The sequence below is a fragment of the Microcaecilia unicolor genome, chromosome 2 (genome assembly GCF_901765095.1).
Source record: "Microcaecilia unicolor chromosome 2, aMicUni1.1, whole genome shotgun sequence".
Taxonomy (NCBI): domain Eukaryota; kingdom Metazoa; phylum Chordata; class Amphibia; order Gymnophiona; family Siphonopidae; genus Microcaecilia; species Microcaecilia unicolor.
The window spans coordinates 136900473-136928404 of NC_044032.1; the positions used below are offsets into that span (position 1 = coordinate 136900473).

The 27932-nt window shown below is 42.6% G+C and overlaps 1 protein-coding gene across 1 annotated transcript in view; it reads right to left on the reverse strand.

Moving 5' to 3' along the window:
* The window catches only part of EDIL3 (EGF like repeats and discoidin domains 3), a 346239-nt gene extending 324167 nt beyond the window's left edge, over positions 1 to 22072 (reverse strand). The window contains exon 1 of the mRNA XM_030193358.1: positions 21948 to 22072. Within this exon, the coding sequence (XP_030049218.1) occupies positions 21948 to 22038 (91 nt within the window). The 5' untranslated portion in view covers positions 22039 to 22072. The remainder of the gene's footprint in view (positions 1 to 21947) is intronic.
* Positions 22073 to 27932: the final 5860 nt, after the last annotated feature.

Below are 27932 nucleotides of genomic sequence, written 5' to 3' on the forward strand. Positions count from 1 at the left end.
GCCTGATATCGAACTTCTGCAAAGTGTACCTGCTTCCAGGATGAGCCACATGGCCCAGCCTAGCCTGAAGACTGTGAATAATATTGGGGCAGAGTTGGACAGGAGAGAATGTGCTTAAACATGATGGCCATTCTGACCAGCGAGAGAATGTGTTGGAAGAGATGGAGTTTGCCACCACGCTTTTGTTCCATGCGTAGGGCACGTGCGTGTGTCATCACAGCAGGGGAGGGGAATTCTAGCAAGGAAGACAGTGGTATAGAGCCATACCACACCCAAGTGTTCAAGGTGCATGTGAAAAGGAGACTGGGAGAGCATGGAGACACAGAGTGAAGTGAGTGTTTGATTCAGGAATTGGGAGAGAATTTCAGCATTAGCCCCAAAATGTAACACCGACTAATGGCCCAGGTGGAGATATCAGTGGAGAATGGAAGCCCGGTATGCTGATTTGTATGCTAAGGATGCAATACTCAGGAAGAGCATGTCCCCATCTAGCTGATGTGCTACATCTGTAGTTACAAGTTTTTCACCAAGGAGGAAGCGTCTGAATTGTTGCGAGCCATTCCAGCATAGGAGGATACCTCAGGAGTGAAGATCAAGTGGGAAGCTAGCCCAACAAGCACTTAACCAGGACCGGTGTCCTCCAGAGTCAAGGGGTGGTTGATTTGGGGGATGTGCTAGCTGGGTAGAGCCCCATCTGAGTCAGGAAGCTCTTGAAGCAGAACAGTGGCTGGGGCTACAGGCCCAAGTGGCATGGAGACAGTGCCCGGAAGACCACGGGGGAGAGGCTGAGGTATGGCAGGGCAACCAGCATCTATGTATTTGAGCCCACCACCACCTAGTCCAGTGTGGGCAGAGCAACTGAGTTGGCCAGAGGGCAGGGGGAGTTGGCAGAGAGATAGAGCGCCCAGTTCGGGTGGCGAGCAGAGGAACCGGAGAGAAGGCGGATATTCTGGTGTGATCCTCCAGCGGTTATACCAATCCATCTAGCAGGAAAGCTGACTTGATCCCCATTTGCTTGTCCAACTGGATTTCAAAGGGGAGCCAGAGAGAGCCTGACACATCCCTAAGGACATAGAAACTGGTCTGCCCCAATCAAAGATGGTGTTCCCTTATCTTTGCTTAGCTCTGGGGGAATTGTATACTGGAGTACCAACAGAGCTAACCACAGAGTGGCTGAGCTGGAAATGAGAAGCTGCCTAAACTCAGCAGGACGGATCGCTACCTCTGATGCTTGGTGTGGGACTTATGGTAGTTATGGTACCCATATGTCCCACTCCAGGTGATGAGCTTGGTTGAAGCTCAATGAGACACCTAGGTCAGAGAAGAGATATTCAACAGAATGAGGTCAGATTCAACATGCAAGGCCTATAAATTGATTATCTCAGCTATCAGGGACTGGTTTAATCTCAGTGGCTGGACTGGCAGATTGGTAAATCCATTAGAAAAATATTTTGTTAACGTGGTAGACAGGTACCATGGGAGAAAATATTATAGTGTAACTCACAACCTTCCAGGTGGGGTGACTGTGAAGAAGCCAGATCCACAGTGGTATGACTAAGGAAAAAATAAAGAGACTTTGAATATGTGATAATTCTGGTTACTGTGTTTGAGGGGGGAGTAAGAGTACACTACCTCCAAGAAGAAGGAAAAGGAAATGAATTATGTTGTTGGAAAATATCATGATAAGTAATAATATGGTGAAGTTTGTAGCTACATTGTTTTTGATTAGAGAAAATTATGTATTAGTACCAGGAAGTTATAATTTGATAGTTGAATAAAACGTGTTGGATTAGATGTCTGTGCTGTTTGAGAGTGATGGAAATAAAGAGGGCCTCTGAAGGCAGAGGAAAAAAAATGATTTCTTGATGAAAAAAGAATAAATCATTTTTGTTTGCAAGGGGGGAGAGAGTAAACCCTCCCCCCTTAATTATGCCTGTGCTTAAAGGGTGAGAGGAAGGATTTTCACGGCGGTCACTAAGGAGACAGCACTGCTACTGACAGCCTGGTAGGGAAATCAGAGTGAAGCCCAACTCATGGAGGTGGCACATAAAAATAATAAAGGAAGTTGTTTGGATAAAATTCTGGTCTTTGGTAGCCCACCACCGCCGAGACCTGTAGCACCAAGGGAGAAGTCCTGGGTATCACAGCAGGAGAAGATTGCAATTGTGGTGTTTGGAAGCCTCTGTACAAGGCAAATAATGCCTGCAGTAGTGTTCCTGACTTGGGAACAAAGTAGGAGTGCTTGAGGATAACCGCCTTAAGTGGGAGAAGTGGGAGTGGGAATGCCTAACTTCTGGCAGGACTTGCACTGCATGAGTAAATTGACTCTGTTCTGGGATGGGACAGGGGACACTGGAAATCATGTAAGTGGATTAGAACATAAGAGTAGCCATACTGGATCAGACCAATGGTTCATCTAGCCCAGTATCCTGTTTTCCAAACACAGGCCAGCCAGGTCACAAATACCTGGCAAAAACCCAAATTGTGGCAACACACTATACTACAGATCCCAGAAAAGCAGTTGCTTCCCTTGTCTGTCTCAATAGCAGACTATGGACTTTTCCTCCATGAATTTGTTCAAACTTTTTTAAAACCCAAATATGCTAACTGCTGTTACCATATCCTCTGGCAAAGATTATAGGTTGTAAGAGACTAGTGTGACTCACCCATTTGCTACTCTCGCTGCTTGTAAGCCCAAGAGGTTATGTGAACTGGATAATTTTGGAAAGAGAAGGATTAGGACTAAGGGGGGGGTGGGGGGCATGGCATGGATGGTTACTCTACTCCATCTCTCGGAGCCATGATCAGAGGAGTGTAAAAGGAACTGAGTAATAATTGGAATAACTGGAACAGTTATGTGTGGAGACAAATGTGGATGAGTTTAAATCAAGAGGAAAATCGCCAAGTACAGTTTTGGTCTTTGCATATAGAGGAGGTAAGATTTGAATTGAGAATCCTAAATGCCCGGATATCAGTGACTATTCTGTTTTGTGCTGTGCTGACCATCTGAAGGAGAAAAACACCCTGAATTGTAATGACCAAGTTGATGTTTATGAACTTTTTTCCAAGTTTGTTAGTAAAGTCAGTTAAAGTTTTGCAAATGAGACTGCTAACTAATTCTTGGAGTGAGTGTGCTCAGAGAAAGAGTACCCTTGGCTTACCGGAGTAAGTCCGGCCCCGGCCTATGCCCAAGCCATGTGATTCTGCCAGTGGAGCTGTGTGTGTGACAGAAAGCACTTTGGATATTTCACGTGTGCCTCGCTTAAGTGGAAAGCAAGAGCTGAGTTGGTGGTGTGTGTGTGAGCTGCCTGGTTGGGTTACACCTACATTCAACTTGATTATGCTTAGAGAATAAACAAATAAGTTCCGAATCATTCTGACACATGGTGAACGGGGACAGAAACTGAACTTCTGTGACATGCTGGATTTCTTCTACTTCTTCTGATTTTGTGCTTGTTCGACAGGGCAGGAAAGGCAAAACTGAGGTTCTGAGGAGACCACTGCACATGGGAAGGGCTATGCATGATCTGAATTTTACATTAAGTTCTGAGCTCTGGGAGAGTTATTCCATCCTGGTGACATGTGACATTACCCCTGCCTGTGCGCTTGACTCAACCCTGTTTGTTGATAGAAAAGGGCTTTTATAAAATTACCCCACCCCCCCCCCCCCGATTCTATAAAGGTCACCAAAATTTGCACACACAAATTTAGGTGTGTTCATGATTCGTGCGTGCAATTTAATCAAGCAATTATTGCCACTAATTAGATTTAATTTGGACCAATGTGCATAAAGTTAAGCACAGGAATCAGCACCTACGGTCCAAAAAAGGGGGGACTGGAAATGGGAGATTGATGGGGGGCTGTGGCTTTGAGTTACGTGTGTAATTACAGAATAATGTTACTCCATGTATAAATTTGGGTGTGGGCATTTGCACCACGTTTTCGTTGATGCAAATGGCTATGCCTAAATTTACATGTGACTCTTTGCTTAAGTGTGTATTCTATAAACCACTCCAAACTGTAGGCATGGCTTATAAAATACTATTTAAACGGGTATGTTTCGGCACTGATTCTTCAGGTGCCATATATAGAATCTTGCCCTTTGTGCTGAGACAAAAAGACCTGCACACACTTTTATGCCACCTATGTGTAACCATTCAGGGGCATTATGTTGACGGTACATGCATATATTTTAATGTGCATATGTTTATCAATATACAAGAGCATATTTTAGCCACAATTTCTGCAGGTTTTGTGAGGCTATTTCATAACGACTCATGGGGTCTTTTTTTTTTTTTTTTACTAAAGTGCATTAGCTTTTGCTGTTATTGTGCCTTAACACAAAAACTTACCCCCGGATTCTATAAATGGTGCCCAGATTTGTGCGTACACATTTTTGCGTGCCCCCTCGATGCACATACAAATTAATTACGAGTCCTAACTGAGAATAATTGGGTGTTATTTAATCGACACTCATTAAAATTTGCATGCGCATCTGGCTGTGTGATAATTCTATAAGGCATAGCACCTAACTCTTCTAGTGCGTAACACAAAAGTGGGCACGGCCATGGGCATGTCAGGGGCATTCTGAAATGTTGCACGTGAATCATAGAATACGCTTTCAGTGCAACTAACTTGGGCACCAGCATCTACCCCAGGTTTCAGCAGGCGTACTTCTGGCATGGGAATCGGCACTAAGTACAATTCTATAAAGGCCTGCACCCTTTATAGAAATGCACTTAGCACTGATATTTGACATTGCCGAATTTTCAGTACCATTTACTGAATCCAGCCCTAATGCAAAAGCTATTGTGAGCATTCCCAATAAGTCCTTTTGCTGTTCCCTTGTTAAAAAGTTCATTAACGTGTGGTACTCTGGTTGCAGTTAGCAGCTCCTATTTAGGGGGCACTCAGTGGACCCAAGTTATTTGCACAAGTGCCAGTTAGCATACAGTATGTGCCACAGACTACCTGTGGTTTGCTCTCCATGCCCACTCTCCACCCACTAACACAAAAATGTTCTTAACGCACAAATCCACTGCAGAAACATTTACAGTGGTTGTTAAACAGTAGTTGCCATGTGTTAATTTGCATGTTAACTGACTAGCACTCTTTAGTGAAAGGGCCTTAGACATCTTTCTTATCTTTATAAAACAGCCCCACAAAACAACCTCATTTGACTTCTTACCAAGGCAACCTGTTATAAAGTTACTCTTAGTGAATTGGTCCCTATTTTTAAACATTTCTAAACTCTTTTTGATATTGTTCCTGTCATGAATTAACTTGTTAGCTGACATAAACACTACACTTAGGGGCTCATTTTCAAAGCACTTAGACTCACAAAGGTGCATACGTTACTATGGTGCTCATTGTCAAAACACAGACTTACAAAGTTACGTAAGAACCTATGTAATTTTTTAAGTCTGTGTGTTTTGAAAATGAGCCTCCGCATAACTTTGGACTTCTTTTACAAAGCCACGCTAGCGATTCCCAGGAGGAATATGAGAGGAAGCCCATAGGAATTGGTTGGGCTTCCTCTCATTTACCACGCAGGAATCACTACCACAGCTTTTTATAAGAAACCCTTTGTAAGAGTAAATGCTTTGAAAATATGCCTCATAATATAACAAAATTCATGGACTATTTCAAATAAAGGTGTAGAGAACAAAGGGAAGAAAAGAAGTCAAACACAGAGAATTACAGTTTGATACAAAATAATCAGCAGAATACAAATGAGGAAGGTGACACACTAAAGAACAAAACACTTTCTGCAGTACTGGCAATTTAATATGTTTTTCTCTCTACCTGGTTGTCCAAGCAAATGATTCTACAACAGAACAATAGCATGTTTGATTTCTGTCAGTAATGTTTGTTTTTTTATTGAGATGGTTAATTTTTTCTTTGTGAAATTATTTTTGCACGTTTTGATGTAGTTTTAGCAAGTGCCAATTCTTAGTGATCTGCCTTTACACATGGGGGGGGGGGGGGGGGGGGGGGGGGGGGGGGGGGGGGGGGGGGGGGGGGGGGGGGGGTTCTGCTAAAGTTTAGTGCACGCTAACAGGTTTAGCATGAGCTCAATGCGAAGAAGCCCATAGGTATAAAATAGCCTTTTCGCATTTAAAGTGCTAATTCTGTTAGCATGCGTGTGTTTAGTAAAAAGGGGGCCCATAATGTTGCATTGCAGCAAGTTTAATTTCAACTAAATGTCAAAAATGTAAAAGTTCATGCAAAAGTTTGCTATTTGCTATTCAAAAAAATTTTGCAAAATCCACATTGAGGGGCATTTAGAAAAGTTGTCAATGTCAGAATTGGGACGTCCTGTTCATAACATTCAAAAATAAATAAATAAAATATCTACATCGTAGTAATTTTCAAACAGGGAAAACATCCAGAGTTTCTGTTTGAAAATGGCTATGAGATGGACATTTTTGTGCTGAGAATGTTCAAAATGAAATGTCCACCTTATGAATGACAAAAAAAAAAAAAAACAGGGATAGAGATGGCATGATAAAAATAGCCACTCAGACATCCAGGTACAACAGAGGGTTAGCCTAGTGGTTAGTGCAGTGGACTTTGAACCAAAGAACCCTAGTTCAAATCCCACATTAATTCTTATTTTTGTAACTGTGAACCCTCCAGAAACAGAAAAAATCCTACTGTACCTGAATTTACACCACTTTAATAGCCTTCAGGCCTGCAAGTGTCTTATATATTTAGTTACAGAAGATATATTTCTGTTTCTGGAGGGTGGGATATGAACCAGGGTCCTTTGGTTTAACATCCACTGCACTAACCACTAGGCTACTCCCCACACTTGCTTCCAGATTTTGTCAGAATGCCTGTAATACCCGTCATACAGTGTAGTATCCATTTTTAGTACCACTTTCAGGGGAGAGGTAGGGGGACAGTAACCACTGGGAAAATACAAAGCAGTCATACCTTAATTCGTGCAGTGGTCAACTGCTCAATCAGAGCATTTTTTTTTAACCCTGGATGTGATTGAAGCAGGACTAACTTAGGATTCCCTAAATTCAAGACTTAGACATGTCTTCCTGTTTGATTATTGCTATTGGATATCCTGTTTTTGGGCCCTCCATAGCCCTGCCCAAAACATGCCTCCTACCCACCCCCAACACACATCCTTGCTATTCAGTGAACTGTAGTGTTCGCCATTTTTTTTCTCTGCCTTTCCAAAATTGCTATTTGAATGTTTTTGCCAGATAGATTTTTTTTTTTTTTTGGGGGGGGGGGGGGGGGCATTTCGAGACGTCTATGTGCTTTGAAAACGAGCACCTAGGGAGCTCAATTTCAAAAGACAAAAACATCAAAAAAAGTGACATAAATCTGCATTTGGATATTTTTCTCACAAAAACATCCAAATTGGTATTTTCAGAACCAATTCTTAGACTTTTTCTATGAAGTCTGGCAGAAGTGCGTTCAAATCACAAAGGGGCATGTCAGGGGCACGTTTAGGGTTGGATCTGGGCGTTCCTAAAATTTGGATGTTTTTCTGCCATAATGGAACAAAATAAAAGTGCCCAGGACTAAAACTAAGGCATTTTGAGCTAGACCTGTTATCATATGCAGTAATCCTCTTACAAGGACACAGAGATCAGAAAGCTCTGGGCACAGCTGGAGGAGCCCGTCTATACAATGAAGACCTCATGGGAGTTCGGTGAGACACAACTGAAGGTGTCAGAGACTGCAAGAAGAGCAGCTGGGAAAAGTGCAAGACCTGATACAAAGTCAATGTACCAAGTAGATAGAGAACTGAGGGTTCAAGGGAGGCTGTGTACAGCAGATGACAGAGATACAGAATATGAACTCTATGTCCCAAAGTTTTGAATCTGCAGAGGCAGATCTACGGTACCAGCTAGAAAAGCTGCCATCCTGGGAAATCATATTGGTCCACAAGGAAGAGGAACTGAACCAGGAGAGAAACTAGTCACAGGCCCAGAATGTTTGGCTAAAGGCTCAGCTGAAAGTTAAAACACAGGACCTGACAAAAGAGTATGCACGGATTGCAAAGATGCAGCATTAAGAATGGCTCAACTGAGCTTAGGCAGTCACATAACCAGCTAGAACAGCAGAACCTCCTCATATAAGGCTGCTTATGGAAAAGGGATAACTCAAATGGAGCTACCAGGTGCTCTATGAAGAGGGGGCAACTTTGCTGATAAAAAAGTTGTCCAAGGAGAAGGCAGAAGTGAATCACACTTCAGGTACCACAGGAATTGCTGAAAGCAGAGCATCCTAGCTGAGCAGGTGGAGCACATGAAAAGCATTTGGATCCGCGAAGCGAAGGAGACAGCCAAGTGTCTTGCGGCAGTATAAGAGGAGCTGATGCAGCAGCAAGAAAAGGCTTCGACTCCTGACTTGTCACTTCCTCCTAAATAAGCCAAACTGTTTAACTTAATGATTTCTCTTGCTCTTCATCTGATTGCATTGCATTGGAAGAATAATCAGCTTGTTTCATATCACGAATGGTGGAATCTGCTCTGTTCTTATAGGCAATATGAGGAACTGGCTGCCATATTATTTAGTTGCATCTCCTCTTTCCACAGAGCATGGTCGCTGCTAGACAACTATCCTGCTTATAATCTAAAGAGAAAAACACCTATATTGTGACCCAAATCGGGAGATGGGCGTCTTTCTCCCGTGGGCGCCCAAATCGGTATAATCGAACGCCGATTTTGGGCGTTTCCAACTGCAATCCGTCGCGGAAATGGGTAAAGTTGACGGGGACGTGTTGGAGGTGTGGTGAAGGCGGAAATGGGGCATGGTTATTGGCCAAGGAGAGATGGGCGTCTTTAGCTGATAATTGAAAAAAAGGCGTTTTTACCGCGATTTTGGGTCACTTTTTTTGGACCCTTTTTTTCACGAACAGGTCCCAAAAAAGTGCCCCAACTGACCAGATAACCACTGGAGGGAATTGGGGATGACCTCCCCGGACTCCCCCAGTGGTCACTAACCCCCCCCCCAAAAAAAAAATAACACTTGAAAAACTTTTTTTCCAGCCTCCATGCCAGCCTCAAATGCCTACCTCCATGACAGCAGAATGTGTTCTATCTTGTGACTGCCTTTCCCTGGTTCTGATGTGGCTCTCGGGTGAGTGTGACACCCTTTCTGTTATGCGCACTGCAGAGTCACATCAGCAATGCATTGTGGTGGGTGTAGGGTATTGGGCTCCGTGATTCCACTAGCTTGTGGCAAATGCTCACGATGTTGGTAGTTGGTAGGCTCTACGCCCATGGTGCTTTTCCCCATGCTTACTGGGTCAGAATGTGCCCTGTTTTGTTTCCGGTAGTCCATGATGTAGTGGCCATTTTTGTAAGCCAGTTTTAGATCCCTTTCACGTGTTAGCCACGTTACAGAACTTAGTTCTTACCTTGAATGTGGCTGAAAGAGGGCATTGTACAGCATTCTGCCAGCTCTGACCTACTGCTCATCTCAGTACCAGGGAGACTCATTGCCAGTGGGGCACAACCTCTGATCTGCAGTTAACTGTGAGTAAGCGTGCTTATTCCAATAAAGGATGTTTTCGGAGAGATTAGTCTTCCGGTGTCAACTGGTGTGCCAATGTTATATACCAGCAACAAGTCCTAGAGGCCTGCGTGTATGCAGGTCCCTGGAGCACTTTTAGTGGGTACCGCAGTGCACTTCAGCCAGGTGGACCCAGGCCCATCACCCCTACCTGTAACACTTGTGCTGGTAAATGGGAGGCCTCCAAAACCCATGTATCCACATGTAGGTGCCCCCTTCACCCCTAAGAGCTATGGTAGTGTTGTACATTTGTGGGTAGTGGGTTTTGGGGGAGGGGGGTTGGGTGCTCAGCACCCGTGGTAAGGGAGCTATGCATGTGGGAGCGTTGTCTGAAGTCCACCGCACTGACCTCTAGGGTGCCCAGTTGGTGTCCTGGCATGTCAGGGGGGGGGGGGGCGAGTGTACTACGAATCCTGGCCCCTCCCACGACCAAATGGCTCGGATTAGGACGTTTTTGAGCTGGGCATTTTTAGTTTCCATTATCGCTAAAAAAAACAAACACCCAGCTGAAAAACGTCCATTTTTTCGAAAATATGGTCTGTCCCGCCTCTTCACTTACCCGTTTTCGGACATAGACGCCCATGGAGATAGGCGTTCGCGTTCGATTATGCCCCTTCATGTGACTTGTGAAGGGAATTAGCTCTCTAAAGTATGTTGCGCATACTGTCCTGTTTTATTTTTATCAGCTCACTGACCTGTACGTTTTTTTTTTGTTTTTTTCTTCATTGTTCCATATTATATGCTGTTATATGTTTTTTATAAATATTATGTTGCTTTAAAATCAATAAATAAAGTAAAAAAAAAAAAAAAGAAAAGGTTAAGGATCTCCTGTTCCAGATCTGCTGGCTGACAGACCAGAACCAGGTCTAGCAAGTCCAAGAAGAGGCTACCCATACCAAAGTAATGCAACCGCAACAAGTGCAGTGCCAGTGGAGCAGCATGTTAAGCTGCAGGAACAGCTGTCTAATATCCTGCAGTGGAGTTATGAGGAAAAAACGATGTTTAAAGTGCTAGAGGGCAAGATTGCTGAACTTCAACAGCAAGCTCAAGAGATGAGCCTCTTGAAGGAGAAAGAGGTGGGTAAGAGAAAGGTGAGGGCACAACAAGGGTGTGCTCGATTTTTGGAAGAGAAGAAAGTGTTATCTCAGAAACTTGTGGCGACACAGTGTCAGTTTAACCCTAAGTTTGTTGTGGTGCAAGATCACCAGGATAAAGTGTCAGAGCTGAACAATGAGGTACAATGTAATACAAGACCAGCTGGCAAAGAGAGAGACTCCGCTGACCCAGATGGATGTATCCAGGAGGCATACCTTAAATGAGTTGGAGAAGCTGGCTGTCTACCTCAGGAAAGATTATCCAGCAAAGACAACTCTGGAATGTACTGGAAGACCAGCTGAAGGATACTAGGAGAAAGACAGAGGAATTGGCTAACCAGCTTGAAGAAACCTCTCAAGCAAGAAATTCCATGAAGGAATGAGGCAAAGGTTTAGCGGAACAGCTTAAGGAAGTCCTAGTGGGGCTAAAAGAGGCATACCATGAGAGGACTAACCTGGCTGATACTAAAATGGGTGACTCATCTGACTTGGAATAAGTTAATATAGGAATATAATGCTGCCACTGAGAGGTTAGTAAAGAGCATTATAGTTGGAATTTGCAATATATAGCTGCCGTCTAAGTTTTGTAGTTCAGTTTTACCCTGTATCTAGAACACAGGGCTCACATAAACTGGGCAAAAATGGGGAAGTAATTCCTTGACAGAGGAATGTGAAGTTTCTCGAGGTGGATGAAGTAGCCCAAAAGAAGGTACTGAAGATAGAATGGGGTACAAGGATAAGGAAATGGGAACTCAACCGCCAACCATCCAGAGGAGCTGTCGAGTACAGTCCTCGCATCACGGGGACAGTGACTTAAAAGGCAAAACTCAGCTGACCTGCTAAGGCCGTTTCTTTGTGAAGATGGATAGAGCCTTGAATGAGGATGGCTCTGTGTATAAAACTTAGAGGACAGTTTATGAGAGGCCTGAACAGCCACACCCATTTTACCAGCCACAGAGCATATAAAAAGACATCATGGGAAATAGTTCTTAAGTCCCTAGGTTCAACAAAAGAACCCCTAAGACTGACCATAAGCTAATAAAATATATAGACAAAAATTCAGTTGCAACCCCCAAAAACCAGATTCTGGCATGCAGGATAACAACAGAAAAACAAAAAATATTTTCCCCTCCTATTGTTATAAAGATAGCAGACATAAATTTCAAAAACTGACATATTCCATTCACTACATTACAATTAACAAGTACAAATAAATCAAAGAAAAAACAACACAGCTACCACACTACTTTATCTACCTTTATTGTCTGGTCACGTACTTTTTTTTATCAATTGTGTTGGTCCCAGTTCCTGTTTTCTACTTTCCTCGTCTTCTCTTAACTCTATTCCCAGGATTTCCTGTTTGTCAATTTCCTCTCCTCCTTTTCCTTTCAACTTTTTTCAATTTTGGTTTCTGCCTTTGTCCACATTTAGTTCTTTCTTAATAGCCAATCTTCAATTTCCCTCTTGACTGTACCTACCTACAGCTTGCCCCTCTCTCCTCCCCACTTCTACCCTGCATTACCCCTTCTCTTATCCTCATATCCATCCAACATTTGTCCTCTCTCTCCTCCACACTTCCTTCCAGCATTTGCCCTATCTCTATTTCCTCTACACTTCCATCCAGCATTTCCCCCTCTCTTACTTCCCCTCTTTCATCCAGAATTTCTCCCCTTTTCTCCTTATCCAGTATCTTTCCCCTTGCCCCCTCTCTCCTATTTGACATCTCTCCCCTTGCTCCTTTTCTCCCCATCCAGCATTTCTCCCCATGCCCCCTCTCTCCTCATCAAGTTTTTCTCCCCTTCCCCCTCTCTCTAGAAATGTCACAGCGCTACTGCTTAGGGGTAAAGCTGCCAAATAAGAGGTTTGCATCTCTTTATTTAGTGTACATTATGGTAAACTAACATGTGTTATGACAAAATAATATACAATTTTGTTAATACATTGAGAATCAAATATTGTATATTATTCCCTTAACACACCTTAATAACTAGGAGTGTGCAGACAAAAAAAAATCTTTGTTAAGTTTTCTGTGTATTTTTTTTCATTCTATTAAGAGGTTGCTGTAGCTGCTGCCCCCCGCCCCAAAAAAAAAAAAAACCACAACAAGCAAACAAACCAGCTTGTAGCAAACCAATTCCAACCCCCTGATCACATCCCCTGAACCCTCAAGCGCAACCCACATCCCACTAAGAGCATCACCCAAAATCAACCCTGACCCCACCCCTCAGAACCAGAAATATACCAAAGATGAAGCCCCTGAAACTTACTGGGGATATCAATGGTAGAGCATCAGGGCAGGAGCAATCACCCTTCACTCCCAGCATCCCTGTACTGAAGCAAAGGTAACTATAACCAGGAGCTGGAGTCTTGAAAGCAGGTGGCTTTAAAATACAGCTTAAAGCCACATATTTAGTAATCTTTGAAGCAAAGTCATCCAAAACCTGAATCATGGAATTACAAAATCTTTCTGATTGCACAGAAGTGGGATGTTCTCATCCAACAGATAAGTAATCCAGTATACGAATTTACTTTGAGAAGCAGGCAAATGAAGACCACCTGGACCTTTTCTGTAGCAACCTCCTATGGATATGGCAGATACAACTGGAAACATTTCATGAGGAACCTTTCTAATGGTGAGCTGTCAAATTATCCAGCTCCAGGAGGGAAATATTTGGTCAATCATGGTTTTGAATGTCCACCCCAAAGCAGTGTGGGATTTTCAGGATAGGTTTGTCAGAAAGCCAAGACTAGTCTAAAATCTCCCTTTTGGAAGCCAGTACCTTAGCAGCTCTGCTAATGCTTCTTAGTTGCCATCAAACTTTACAGAGGTTTCCAGCCTTTACTTTGTTAGAGATGCTGTTAGAAAAAATGGCACAAAAAAAACCCCATTAAGAATGACATGAACTGAATGCTATAAAAGAAAAGAAAGAAACACTGCCCAGTGTTTTTTCTTTTACAGCTGCATTTATCGTGCACATATTTTTTCATTTTGCACTTTTCCTCATACTTGTTGAAAGCTGTATTGGCTTTTTTTACTTGCTATGCTGTGCGCATAGTCTCACCTTTTAAATGACATTTAGTGGTTGTTAAATTGAATTCACTGCATGTCATGGTTAGTGTTTTTTCATGCCACTTTTTCTTCCAACACCGCTCTTATACTTCATCATAGCAATTTTTCAAATATTTAGTATGTTCACTAATCTATCCATATTCCCATACTTTTTAATAGACATTTTTAGGTTTTTTAATGCATTTATTTGTTTTCTTTTTTAATAGATTCTTTTCACTGAATGTAGTGATCCATTAAAGGATTACTATGATTGGTAAGGTCTTGTTTTTAAATATAAACACACTTTTTTACTGATTTGTTTCTTTTTTTTTAAGAATACAAGTGTTGCCATACTGGGACAGACCGAAGGTCCATCAAGCCCAGTATCCTGTTTCCAATAGTGACCAATCCAGGCTACAAGTAGATCCCAAAATAGTAAAACAGGATTTTATACTGCTTAGAAACAGGCTCCTGTCGGGATGTAGTGTACACCGTGGACTAATTGCAGATAAGTGCCACAATTTTGTATCTGGGATGAATCATAGAGAAAGACTTTATTGAAAGAAGAGACGTAGTAAGCCACAGCAGTTTGTTATAAGGCACAATATAGTAGGAACTGTGCCTGACACTGGGAAGTTTGTGGCAGCTTTATTTATTTTTGTTACTGGCATAAGTTTAAGCAAGCGTGCTATAGTTACGATATTGTGCAACAGATGAAAATTATAAAAAGAGACTAACACAGTTATTTATTATTTAGCACAGAGCACCACTTTAACATATTTTTTGAATTGTGTTGCACGAGAGGAGGCAGGGGGCTATCTATGATTACAAAGTTGTCACGGCTGTAGGCTCATCACTCATGTGATTGTAATTGCCTTCGTGACTGGATGAGATGTCCCCATAATAAGCAATAGCACTGCATGCTGTTCTTGTTTCCACAAATTAGAGATTGTGTATGCCACAGAATATTAAGGTGGAACATTGCCATATAGGACATTTTTTGATTATCTTAGAAATAAGCAGCAGATTTTCCCCAAGTCCATATTAATAATGGCTTATGGACTTTTCTTTGAGTAAGTTATCCAAACCTTTTTAAAACCCCGCTAAGCTAACTGCTTTTACCACTTTTTCTGGCAATGAATTCCAGAGTTTAATTACAGTTCAAGTGAAGAAATATTTTCTCCAATTTGTTTTAAATTTACTACTTAATAGCCCTTGTCTAGTATTTCCCAAGTCCAGTCCTGAAGTACCCCTTACCAGTCAGGTTTTCAGGATATCCACAATGACTATGCATGAACTTGATTTTCATACACTTACTCCATTATATGCAAATCTCTTTCATGCATATTCATCGTGGATAGCCTGAAAACCTGACTGGCAAGGGGTACTCCAGGACTTGGGAAACACTAGTCCTAATATTTTTGGAAAGAGTAAACAAGCAATTCACATCAACCCATTCCATTCCACACCAGTCATTATTTTATAGACCTCTAGCCTATCTCTCCTCAGCTGTCTAAAGAGCCCTAGCTGCTTTAGCTTTTCCTCATAGGGAAGTCATTCCATCCCCTTTATCACTTTTGTCGGTCTTCTCCGTACCTTTTCTAATTCCACTATATCTTTTTGAGTTATAGTACATAAAATTGCACACAGTATTTGAGGTTTGGTCGCACCATGGAGTGATAGAAAGGCATTATAACATTCTCATTTTTGCTTTCCATTCCTTTTCTAATAATACTTAACATTCATCTGCCATTTGGATGCCCAATCTCCCAGTCTTGTAAGGTCATTTTGCAATTTTTCACAATCCTCTTGCCAATTAACAAGTTTGAATAACTTTGTGTCATCATCAGAAGTGCTTAGAAACCGATTAAAAAGTAAAGGAGATAACAGTAAATCCTGGAGAATCCAACAGGCCAGAAGATATAGAGTATGCAGGCTGTTGAAAAAATTCACTGCTCAATATGTTTGTATATATTACATTACAATCTGTAGCTTTCATCTGTGAAAATAAAAAAGGGTGCCGATTCACAGCCTACGATAGAAAGGAAATTATCTGCCTATTTTCCTTTATAGAACTCTAGCATAGCATTGCAAATACATAGGTGTAATTTAGGAGTGATCACTTCTATAAGCCATAGAAATGGTGTAAATGCTTGTGTCTAGATTGCTAAAAAAATGTATGCAAATTATAGTATTCTAAAATTTACATGAGTAACTGTGCACCCCTTTCATGTTCCATCCAGACTCTGCCTATGCGTACAATATACCCACCTTCAAACAATTTGCTGTTGCATTTAGAGAATGACACGGGGACAAAGTCTGTCCCCATCCCCATGGGTTCTGTCTCCATCCCCACCGGTTCTGTCTCCGTCCCCACGCCGTCCCCGTCCCCACAGGTTCTGTCCCTGTCTCCACCCTGTTCCCATGGGCTCTGACCTTATTTGCAGAAGCCTTGAACAATTATGATTTCATATTTGAACCTTTTTTAAAGTATAAAGAGGAACAATATGCTGTGCAACTGTTGTGTATAAATTACAAATAGAAAACAATAATAAAACAGCAAGCAGCTATAATAACCTTCCTCACCACCACCCTCTACCCTTCCAACCCCAGATAATTTCTAGTACCCCAAGAAATCCTAATCCACCCTGTTAAAATGTTCAGGGGTATAAAATACAACCCGTTCTGTATACCATAGAGGGGAAATTTTTGCCCTATGAAGTACTGTTATGTTTTTTTAATCTGTTGAATAAGAAGTCATCAACAATCTTAGGATTCAGTCTAGCTCTCCTGTCTTCCATAGTCCCTCCTGCAATAGAAGATGTCTTCGTAGAAGATGTGCTGGTAGCAGGATGTACAGGATCCCACATGCAAATTCTGCTTGTTGTGGCCAGCATGTTTTCGCAAATATGGTGCCAGAAAAGATCAGCATTAAACACTATTCTATCAAGTGTGTGCATCCTTTATAGAATAACGTTTAATGCCAGACCCTTCACCTAGCTCTGGGTGCCAGACTTATACCTGCTGAAACCTGGTGTAGGTCCCAAAGCCCAAGTTAGGCAAGGAAACCAAATATTCTGAGCTGACATTTGGCTCTAAGGTGCCCTTTTACTAAGCCACATAGGCGACTACGTCCAACATGTGTCAATTTGGAGTTACCACCCAGCTACTGCGAGGCCTGGGCGGTAATTTTATTTTTTATGCGTGTCCACTACGCATGCTGATAAATAATTTCCCGTGCTGTGCAGAAACTGGGAGGTAATCGTCATTCTACACGCGTAGATGATTACTGCCTGGTTACTGCTTGAGACTTTACCGCTAAGTCAATGGCTGGCAGTAAGGTCTCAGACCCAAAATAGAAGCGCATCAATTTTTATTTTGCCACAAATCCATTTTCAGTAAAAATTTTAAAAAGGCCTTTTTTACAGGTGTGCAGAAAAACGGATCTGCGCGCACCCAAGACATGTGCTGCCCATTTTTTGGCACACCTTATTAAAAGGACCCCTAAATTACCAGAGCCCAGTTGATTTGCTTGACATCTTTTATATGAGACTAGTAAAAAAGGCCCGTTTCTGACACAAATGAAACGGGGGCTAGCAAGGTTTTCCTTGGAGTGTGTATGTTTGAGAGAGTGTATGTGAGAGTGACTGTGTGTGAGAGAGAGAGAGAGAGAGAGAGAGAGAGAGAGTGAATGTGTGTGTGTGTGTGTGTGTGTGCTCCTTGGAAAAAAAAAAAAAAACATCTGTGTGCTTGGTTTTGAGTGTATGGGAATGACGGCTGTGTTGGGTGGTGGAAACAGAGATTAACCAATGGGCTTCCTTGCTGGTGTGTAGTGATCGTCGTGCACCATTGGCCGGAGTAGGAGAGGAGAGGGAGGGCAGTGGAACGGTGAGCGAGCGGCTGCAGGAGGGTGGGTGAGGGGGACTGTGGGCGGGGGGACGGGGTCCAGCGCCGTTGTTGGTTGATTTTGAGTGTATGGGAATGACGGCTGCATTGGGGAGTGGAAACAGAGATTACCGAATGACATTCTGATTTGTTGAGTGTCATTGTTCCGCCCTCAACGTCATCACGTTGTGCCAAGGGGCGGGGCAGACACCCATGGGATTCTGCAACTACAAATTTAGAACGATGGAGGTGCCTTTTATATATAGAGATGAGAAGTATCTGCACTTAATTTTGATTTTATTGTTTTAGTAGTCTTGCTGCTGCTTGCTGTGTGATTGCTTTTTCTGTCCTATCTAGATTTTGGTGCTCTTTTCTTGTATTGTAAACTGCTTACTCCCAATTTTTTGAAATATTGGCGGGTTATCAAATATTTAATAAACATAAACATATAACACTGTGTGCAATTTTTTGGAACGGCTATGCCCCTCCCATGGCCACACCTCCTTTTTGTTGGACACTACTGGATTTAGGTGCCCAGCATTATAGAATAGTGCGCAGCCAGATGCATGTGCAAATCCTAATTGGTGCTCGTTCATATCAATAATTGGTTGTTAGCATCTAATTATTGACAGTTAACAGCCTGTTAGCCAATTAAGTTGTATGAACATCTTGGAAGTGAACCCAAATTTGGGTTCCCAAATCTAGGAGCCATATATAAATTCTGGGGGTTAATGGCTAGAGAGCTTTTATGATGTTTTATAGTGCAACCACATTCAGGGGCGCTTTTACTAAGCTGCGTAAGCATCTATGTGTGCCAAAATGGAGTTACCGCCCGGTTACCATGTGGCTCTTGCGGTAATTTCATTTTTGGCATGCGTCCAATACGTGCATTCGAAAAATAATTTTTATTTTTGGACGCACGTATCGGACACACGCCGAGTGGCATTTGACGCACGTAGGTCATTACCGCCCGGTTACCGCATGAGACTTTACTGCTAGGTCAATGGCTGATGGTAAGGTCTCAGACCCAAAACGGATGCGTGCGCCAAGTTTGATTTTGCCGCAGGTCCATTTTCAGCAAACACTTGAAAAATGGCATTTTTTGCAGGCACGCTGAGAAATGTATCTGTGCACGCCCAAAACACACGCCTACGCTACCGCAGGCCATTTTTCAGCGCACCTTAGTAAAAGGAGCCCCTCAATTTGCTCAATTTTCTTTTGACCACTGAGAGATAAATATAAGAAAATCCTGAACAACTATTGCAAGAGAAGACAAACTGCAAACATTTCCTGGACATAAGACATTTGGTGCATGTAGAACTAAATTAGACCCTACAAAACAGCCTCGAATTTTGTCCAAAATGAACTGATTTGTCAAAATCATATGTATGTCACTTGTTCAATTTGTTGAGCCCTTAGAATGCATTTATTCCTGTCTAAGTAGAAGACACTTTGAACCAGAACACTTCAGCTTTGTATTTGAGAAAAAAAAAGTGCACAACAAAGTGAAAAATGGAGCAGAAAAATCCATTAGTCACTTATTAGGAAGACAAGAACTAGCAATGGCCTAATGGGAAATAGATGAAGCATTAATGATGTCAAAATCCTTTGAGAGATTTCAGTCAGTTTAATAAAGCATCAGGGGATGCCAAGAGCATATTCAAGGTGCATAATGGAGGTAAGTTATCACCAGCAGGAAAAAAAAAACAATGTCCTATTGCCCTAATACTATTAGAAAAATCTATCAAAATAGTACGGGGTCTCCAATTTAAACCCTTCAAAGAGATGCCAGAAGACAGGAGACAAAAAGAAATGTGTTCAAATATTTACCGGTTTTCAATGTAGTAGAACATAGCACAGCTTTACATCAAAAGATAATTAAAGGACAAGGAGGTCATAATATAAAAGACGGGAACAGGGGAAGCTTAGGTTGCCAGCACCATTACATACTGAGGAGAGAGGGGGGAGAGTCTCGCTGAGGGGAATTCCAGCAGCAGATTCCTAGCAAAAAGGGTTGGAGGGGTTATTTGGTCTAAAGAAGGAGGTACTGAATTTAGCCATATTGCTCAGTGATCTTTAATGTACATGAGAAATACAACACCTACCTTAACATCTTATCCAAAAATGTGTTTACAAAACTTACAACTGTACAATGTTTTTTTTAAGGACCTATGTACTAAGAATTTCCATTAGACACAAAACAGGACAAAGGCTTAGTGATTGAATGCCAATTCAATAGAATAGTGCAGGCTAGTAACTTCCACAGAACAAGAATAACACTGCTTGCAATTGACCTAGAAGCATTATATTTCTGGCACAGGAACATCACACAACAAATCTGCAGCCTGAACACCCAGGCCTCTCAGAAAGGGACCAGGCTGAAATATTATTCCCTCTTCAAACTCCTCCCCCAGCTAGAGACCCCCCTATGACCTTCCAATTCAGACCCTTATATGGCAGCTTGACCTCTAACAGTAGTGATACAAAACTACCGCTACTTGGAACAGGCATGGGCGTGGGGATTGCTCCTATCCAAATCCCGAGACACCCCCTGGATTCTGTCTGGTAGGCTCGGGCGGAGGGAGACTATATATAGGTGGAGGGGAAAGGAAGGGCATTCAGGGGAGGGTCTGCATTGTTGAGGTCATTGAGGTAGATGTTTGGTGGGTGTTCAGAGTTGAGAGTGGACCATTATGTGGAAATAGAAATGCCAGTCTTTTTAAAAAGGCAGTAGCACATTGTGCCATGGTTTTGTGATTCAGTGCTCTTGGGACGCAAAACAATCCCCAGCTGGCAGTATTTTTCCATAAACAGTGCAGTGTGTGTTGTTCACCACAAGAAGCATTATTCCATTTACAGAATAATGAGCTGTTTTGCATATATGTGCATACTTTACATCTTATTACTATGAGGGGCGTTTTTGATATACGTGTAAGTTCGATTTTGGACGTTTTGCACAAAACGTCCAAAATCCAAACAAGAAAGGTCATTTTCAAAAAAGAAAAACGTCTATCTTTTTTTTCAAAAATACTGTTTCCAACTAGGTTTTGTGTTTTGGACATTTTGTTTTTTGGTACTTTAAAAAAATGAATAAGTGCAAAATGTAGAGATTCATGCCGTTCGGATGTAGGAGGAGTCAGCATTTTTAGTAGACTGGTTCCCCAAACATCCCAGGAGAGCAATAGAACACCTTAGAGGGCACTTCTGTGATCTTCATAAAAATGTTCCCAGGTGCACATCTCACTTTTTCTCTCTTATCTTGCCCACTCAACCCTCCAAAACCCACCCAAAACCCACTGTACACCAGTACAATAGCCCTTATGGGTGAAGGGGGCACCTATATATGGGTACATTAGGGTTTTGATGACTTTGGGAGAGGTCAAAGTTTCAACTACAAGTTGACAGGTAGTGGGAGATAGGGACCTGAGTTCCCCCACTCCTTAGTGCAATGCACTGACCACTACTCCAGGGACCTGCATGCCGCTCTAATAGATCTGACTAACATCTGAGGCTGTCACAGAGGCTGGTAAGTCATATTTTTAGGGATTGGAGGGCAGTCAGTGACCACTGGGGAGGGTATTGGGAGGGTCACCCCTGATTCCTTCCAGTGGTCACCTGGTCATTTTTGTATCTTATTCATTCTGAAAACAGGTCTAGACCAAAATGTCTTAGTTTTAGTCCCTGACGTTTTTGTTTTGTTCCATTGTGATTTGGATGTACTGCAGACCAATTGCACAGATAAATGTCTGCAAACTGTGTTTTGAAAATACCGATTTGGACGTTTTGAAAAGAAAAATGTCCAAATGGTGCTTATTCACATTTTCTGGATGTTTTTCTCATTCAAAATGAGACTCCTTGTATCCTACAGTACCTAATATTACATGCATCATGATATTATAACATGTGCTATTGTCCTTTAATATGAATTAATGGGAAAACAGCATACATCAGGGCAGTGTTACTGTCCTTTAACATGAATTAAGGAGGAAATAACATATATCAGGGTTGTAACACTCCTTAATAATTAGCTCCCTTAATTTATTTGAATTTTTTATTTAGCCCAGACCTTTTCATTTGTCGCTCAAGATGAGTTATACCCAGGTACAGTGACCATTTAAAGCAGAAAGAAGCAGAAACAAAGGCAGCTTTAGGCTTGCACAAGCTGTTTTTGTTAAATTGGAACATTTTATAAAATCCAGAGAAATAAAAATGAAGACAGTAAGATAAATTCAAAGGAGAACTAGAGAAACATGATAGCCTTACATCCATAAACATGACAACTGCAGTGAAAAAGATCAAGGCAATATTAGCAGGTGAAGTATACAAAATATCAAACTTAACAAGTACTTATTTCCATTGCCCATGCTTACACTTACCAACCTCCACAACATTAGAACAGTTGGGATCTGTGAAGCCATCAGGACACTCACATGAAAAGAGTTCATCAGTCAACCCTGGTAAACACATCCCCCCATTTTCACATGGATTGGGGACACACACTTCTCCTGTGGAAAGAAAGTCAGATTTCATAATGTTCCTGGAGCTTCTGAAAGAGTTGCTCATGTCTAAAACACAAATTAGCTTTTTAAAATAACTACCCACAACCATAACACATGTCTAAAGTTAAGGAAGGACTACAAATAATTAACTTAAACCACAGCGGAGAATGAGTAAGTTACGTATTAGGAAGAACTTTAAATATTATGGGGTTGATATAATAAGCTGCACAATCCTTTAGCACAGCTGTTTGCTCTCGATGTAATAAGAATTTTTAGTGCTGAAAAATCAGAAGTAAAACCACTGTGCGAAAGAGTAGCAAAATGGGCATGCAAAAGGGTAAAAATAATATTCCTCCCAAAGTAAAATAAATAAATGGATTTTGGTGTGGATTTTTTGTAGCGCTGAATCTTTTCTCCAGCTCACGCCTAAAGTAAAGATACAGCACAGGAGCAAAGGATCCTCCAAAGAGAACTGTGTCACTTCACCTCAAATGACTCTGTTCACTTTAGAACCTGGATCCTCTACCCTCATCTTTTCACCTCCCCCTCTCCCATCTCTTGTGGCCCATGTGGGAGAAAAAAATCTGCCCTGGGAATATCTGGCTCAGGGCATCCTAGGCCAGAGCATCCCTGGCCCAGGTATCTGGCACAGAAAACCCTTGCCAGAAAACCTCCCGAGCTGTGGCAAGCTGTCTCTCCACCCTCCGTGAACCAGTATTACTTTTCCAGACCTGGGGAGACAACCAGTAGTGTCTTTTGTGTCATACCACTTTCTTCCAAAGTGGAAATATTTGACCCTCAACAGTACATCGGGACATACCACTAGAAGTCAGTCTGTCCTCTCTTATTTGGCAGAGTGATCACTAATGGTGCATCCTGATGTACTATGGGGGTCAGATGAAAGCATTTTAGAAGATGGCAACAGGACAGATACTGGATGCCTCTAAGGGACCAAGAGTGCCTTGGTCCAAGGTGGGGCAGCAGTGAGGGTGGAGGGCATTTAGTCTGGGACATACTAGACCACCACGGAATTTTTTTTTCTACTAGGCATTTTTTTTTCTTCTTCCTGTCAGTGCATGAGCCAATTCCAACTCATACATTGGCAGGAATGGAGACACAGCTTATGCCCAAAGTAGGATACCATGGCAGCAGTCATAAAGCCTGCCTAAATCCTGCCCCAAGCAAAATCTCCCAGTACAATGGGTAAAGGAAATGGAAAGGGATTTGATATACTATCTTTCTGTGGTTACAGAGTGGTTTACATATTATATACGTGTTCTTATTTTGTATCTAGGGCAATGGAGGGTTAAGCAACTTGCCCAGGGTCATAAGGAGCTGTAGTGGGAATTGAGCCAGGTTCCCTTGGTTCTCAGGCCACTGCACTAACCATTAGGCTACTCCTCCACATAATGGAAGTAGGATCACAATTTTATCCACATATGGTGCAGACACATTTATAAACGTCTATTTCCCTGGGCAATACTTAATGGTTAGCAGCAGACTGAGAACCAGGGCAGCCTATTTCAAACACCCTTGCAGCTTGGCTCTTTGTGTTCTTGGGCAAGTCAGCCTTCCATTGCTTCAGGGACACACTGTAAGCCCTCTGGGGACAGGAAAATACCTATCATACTTGAATGTAACTGAAAAGTGCACATGCTAAATCCAAAATTCCTTAGTAATAATCAAATTACAAGCATCCAAGAAAAAAAAATAAGGGGAAAACAGCAATCAGCATCAAGGGCTAGATTCAATATATACATAGCATAACATAGCAGATAATGGTAGATAAAGACCTGCATGGCCCATCCAGTCTGCCCAACAAGATAAACTCATAGCATAAAGTATGATACTTCATATGTATATCTGATCTTGATTTGTCCTTGCCAGTTTCAGGGCATAGACCATAGAAATCTGCTGGCATTGGAGGAGGGGATAATACCCTGACATGATGCTCCCCACTCTGAGAACCAGAGCAGAAACTGCTTGTTAAGGTGAGCAGCTTAAAAGAGCATGCCCAGGGCACTGCGGAAAAATATCTGATGCCAGAACCCAGAGGATGGAACCACTGCCAGCAATGAAGAGGGGACAGGCAACTGTAACCCATAGCCACCTAAAAGCTCGTCCAGCAGGTCATGCATAAAAAAGGGATATCCCCCTACTAGTCATGGCAAAACTGCCCCAGCATAAGAGAAAAGGAAGCTGCCATCTCCAAAGTACAAGGCAGGCAATATCACTGAGCCTCACATCTGACGGGGTCATGTCAAATCAAGCTCAAGACTCCACAAGAGGGATAACCAACGCAGCTGAAGGCCATGAACCACTAGAGGGGGCTGCCAATAAGCACGTGTAACAAATAAGAAATAAAGCAGTACAGGAGAAAACAGCACTGAACTCCCAAATGGCAACTAAAATCTAGGCATGTTCAATTTATTTACCTAGCGGTATTCTAAAACCCATGTCTACATTCAGATGTGGTTTAAGAATAGGGCATAGGCTGAGTGGGCATTGCCTACATTTAGGCACAGCCATTTACACCAGTGAAAAGCTGGTGTAAATGCCTGCCAGGGGCATAGCCACGGGTGGGCCTGGGTGGTCCTAGGCCCACCCAGTTTGGGTTCAGGTCCACCCAGCAGTGGAGAACTTCAATTTCAACGGCAGCGGAGGGAGCAGGCTGAGGTCTGATCCTGCTTCTGCCTCCCTCTCTCCCACAGTGCTTCTCAGATGCTGCCTACCTACCGCTGCCACGATCTAGCATCTTCCTCCCATCTCAGCACTGCAGCAGCGGAGCAGCGGTAGCAATTCATGCTGCCTCCTGCTTCGTTCTAACCCGGAAGCGTGGCAGAGGAGACGCTTCCGGGTTAGAACGAAGCAGGAGGCTGCCTGAATCACTACTGCTGGTCCGCTGCTGCTGAGACGGGAAGTAGATGCAGGATCATGGCGGTGGTAGGTAGGCAGCATCTGAGAAGCGCTGTGGGAGAGAGGGAGGCAGAAGCAGGATCGGACCTTGGCCTGCTAAGGGTGGTGCTGTGCCCCATTGAAGAGATGAAGAGTTGGGGGGAGGTCTCCTTAAGATAGATGCTGCATGGGGGGGGCATGAGGTGGAGAGGGGCAAGAGAGAGAGAGAGAGAATTGTGGGACATAGGGTAGAGAGGGGTAAGAAAGGAAAAAATCTTGCATTGGGAGAGGAGAGGGACAAGAGAGGGAGAAATGTTGGACATAGGGGGGTAGTGGGGAAGGAGAAATGGTAAATGTTGGAATTGGACAGGGGGTGGTGAGGAGGAGAAGATAGATGGTGAAAAATTGGACATGATGGTGGAGGGCAGGAAGAGATGTTGTAGGGAGAAGCGAGAGATGTTGGATGGGGCACAAGGGAGGGGGAGAGGCAGAAATGTTGGGCATGGCAGTGGAAGGGAGGAAGAGAGAAAATGCTGCATTGGGGGAGGGGAAGAGAAGTGTTGGACCCATGGCACAAGAGAGGGAGAAATGGTAGAAAGTGGGAGAGAGGGAGATATATTGGACCTGGCGGTGAATGAGAGGGAGAGAGAAACACAGGAGCTGGAGAGGGGAGAAAGGAGGAGATGTTGGATTCAGGAGCAGAAGGGTGATAGAGAGATGCCGGACAGTGGGAGTGAGGGAAGAGAGAGGGAGAAATGTTGGAACATGAGGGAGAGGGCAGGAGGGAAGAGAGAAGGGGCAGAGAGATGCAAGGCTGCAAGAGTGGGGTGGGGCGAAAGAGGGAGCAGATGCTGGGCTAGAAGGAAGATGATGGAACCATGTGGGAGAGGCCAGGAGGGAGAGGAAGAGGGTGGCAAGGAAATAAATAAAAAGATAGTGATTACAGAGGATAGAAATATGGTAATGAAAGGGAATGGAGGGCTGAGAAAGGAGTGAGATGGGGAAATGGAAAAGCTAGTGGGTGAGAGAAAAAAATGAAAATCTGATAGGTAGCTGTAAACTAAAAAGGAGGAGAACAGTGAGAGGGTGAAATCCGAGTTGACAACAAGGCAGAAAGAAGAAAAAAGAGAGGAAAGAGCTAAAAATAAGAAGTCAATATGTCAGAAGCAGGTGTAGTGAAGGTAAAAGAAGACAAATGGACAGTAGCCGCTCGAAAGAGAATTAGAAGATGACAGACAGGAAAGCAGAAAAGAAACTGCAACCAACATGATGGAAAAATACAATGTCCAGACCACAAAGGTAGAAAAAAGCAATGCATTTTGAATGTTTTAAATGGAATATGTTGGCTTTGGGAAATCTACATAGCAAATGTGTTTGTATCATGTTGAAGTACATGCTAAGTTTAACTTTTTGGGGTTCCGAGTTCAATTTTTGTCTAAATATTTTATTTCTGATACGTGATCCCTTGTTCTGTATTTGGTGAGGGTCTGTTGGTGTGACAGTAATGGCAGATTGGGAAATCGGAGGGCAGGCAGGGAGGAGAGGGGATCAGGGAGGGGGCCCTAGCATGTCTAACACCAGTTCTGACCCTTGCTGTATAGCTGGTAGGGATCCCAAGCCTCCCCAGCTGAGGACTTCCTCCAAAGACGGCCAGAACTTCCTTCTATCAAGTTCTGCAGTCGGGACAGCATGCTTGAGTCACCGACAGCTAAGCACGCATAGGGTGCTGGCATCAGTGGCTTACTGATGTTGCTGCTGCCTGCCAAGTTTGGTAAAAGGGAGTTCTGGCCACCTTGACAGAAAGTCTTCAGCTGATAGAGCTTGAGGATCCTTATTAGCTAATGTATTTATATTTTGCGGTAGGGCAGGGCAGAGAAAATATTGTGCCCACCCACTTTGGGCTCAGGCCCATCCAAAATTGGCTGTCTGGCTACGCCACTGATGCCTGCACTTAAATCTAGGCACGCTCAACCAAATTCTATAACCATGCATGCATGTAGATTTGATTGATTGCCCCAACACGCCCACACTCCTCCCATTGCTATGCCCCTTTTTTGGCTATACATGCTAAAATTTACTCACACCTCTTTTTAAAATACGCCTAAAAAGATGCACGTATAAATTTCAATGATTGCCAATTAGTGTTCATAATTGGTCATTATAGGCCAATTATCAACACTAATAGGCTCATTAACTAATTGAGTAGCATGCATAAATTGGCCAAGCACCCAATTTGAAACACATACTCGGCATGCAATATATAGAATCCGGAGGCAAATGTTTATGAGAAGAACAATTAATGTATCTTCCTCATTAGACCACAATCAAATATAGATGGGGGAATAGAAGGGGAAAAAAGGAGATCATAATTAGGCAAAACAATAATGTTAACTCAAAGGCTTAAAATGAAACCATCCTCAACTAAAATTATATGTCCAACAACGTTTTTTTAAGCTGTAATTTTCTTCATATCTAAAAAGGATCTCAGTAGGTCAGGAAGCAAAAAATATATATTTTAGTCCATCAAATCTAAATACACATTTCCACGGATAAGACAATGCTCCAATATATTTAGCTTCTCGTCTCATGGCCAAGAAAACCTTCCTGCTCTCCTGAGTAGATTTAGTCACATCGTGATAGATCCATATTTTTTGGCCATGAAACAGTGTCTGAGAATTATGAAAATAGAACCTCATTACAGCATTCAAATTTTGTTGAAATGCAAACATGCCACCACTGTGGACCTTTCAGTAGATTCAGATATAGGCTCTTCCAGAAATTCTGATGTTATTCAGATCAAGGTCACCTTCCTTAACTCACCCCTTTGATTTTTCTCCTGGTTTATCTCTCATAACATTTGCAATGAAGAATATTCTATTTAAAAAGGGGATAGTTTCTGGGGCAAGTTTAATCCAAAATCCCTTTTTAACCAACAGAAATGGTTTCTAAAATTGTCTTCCCTTTGAA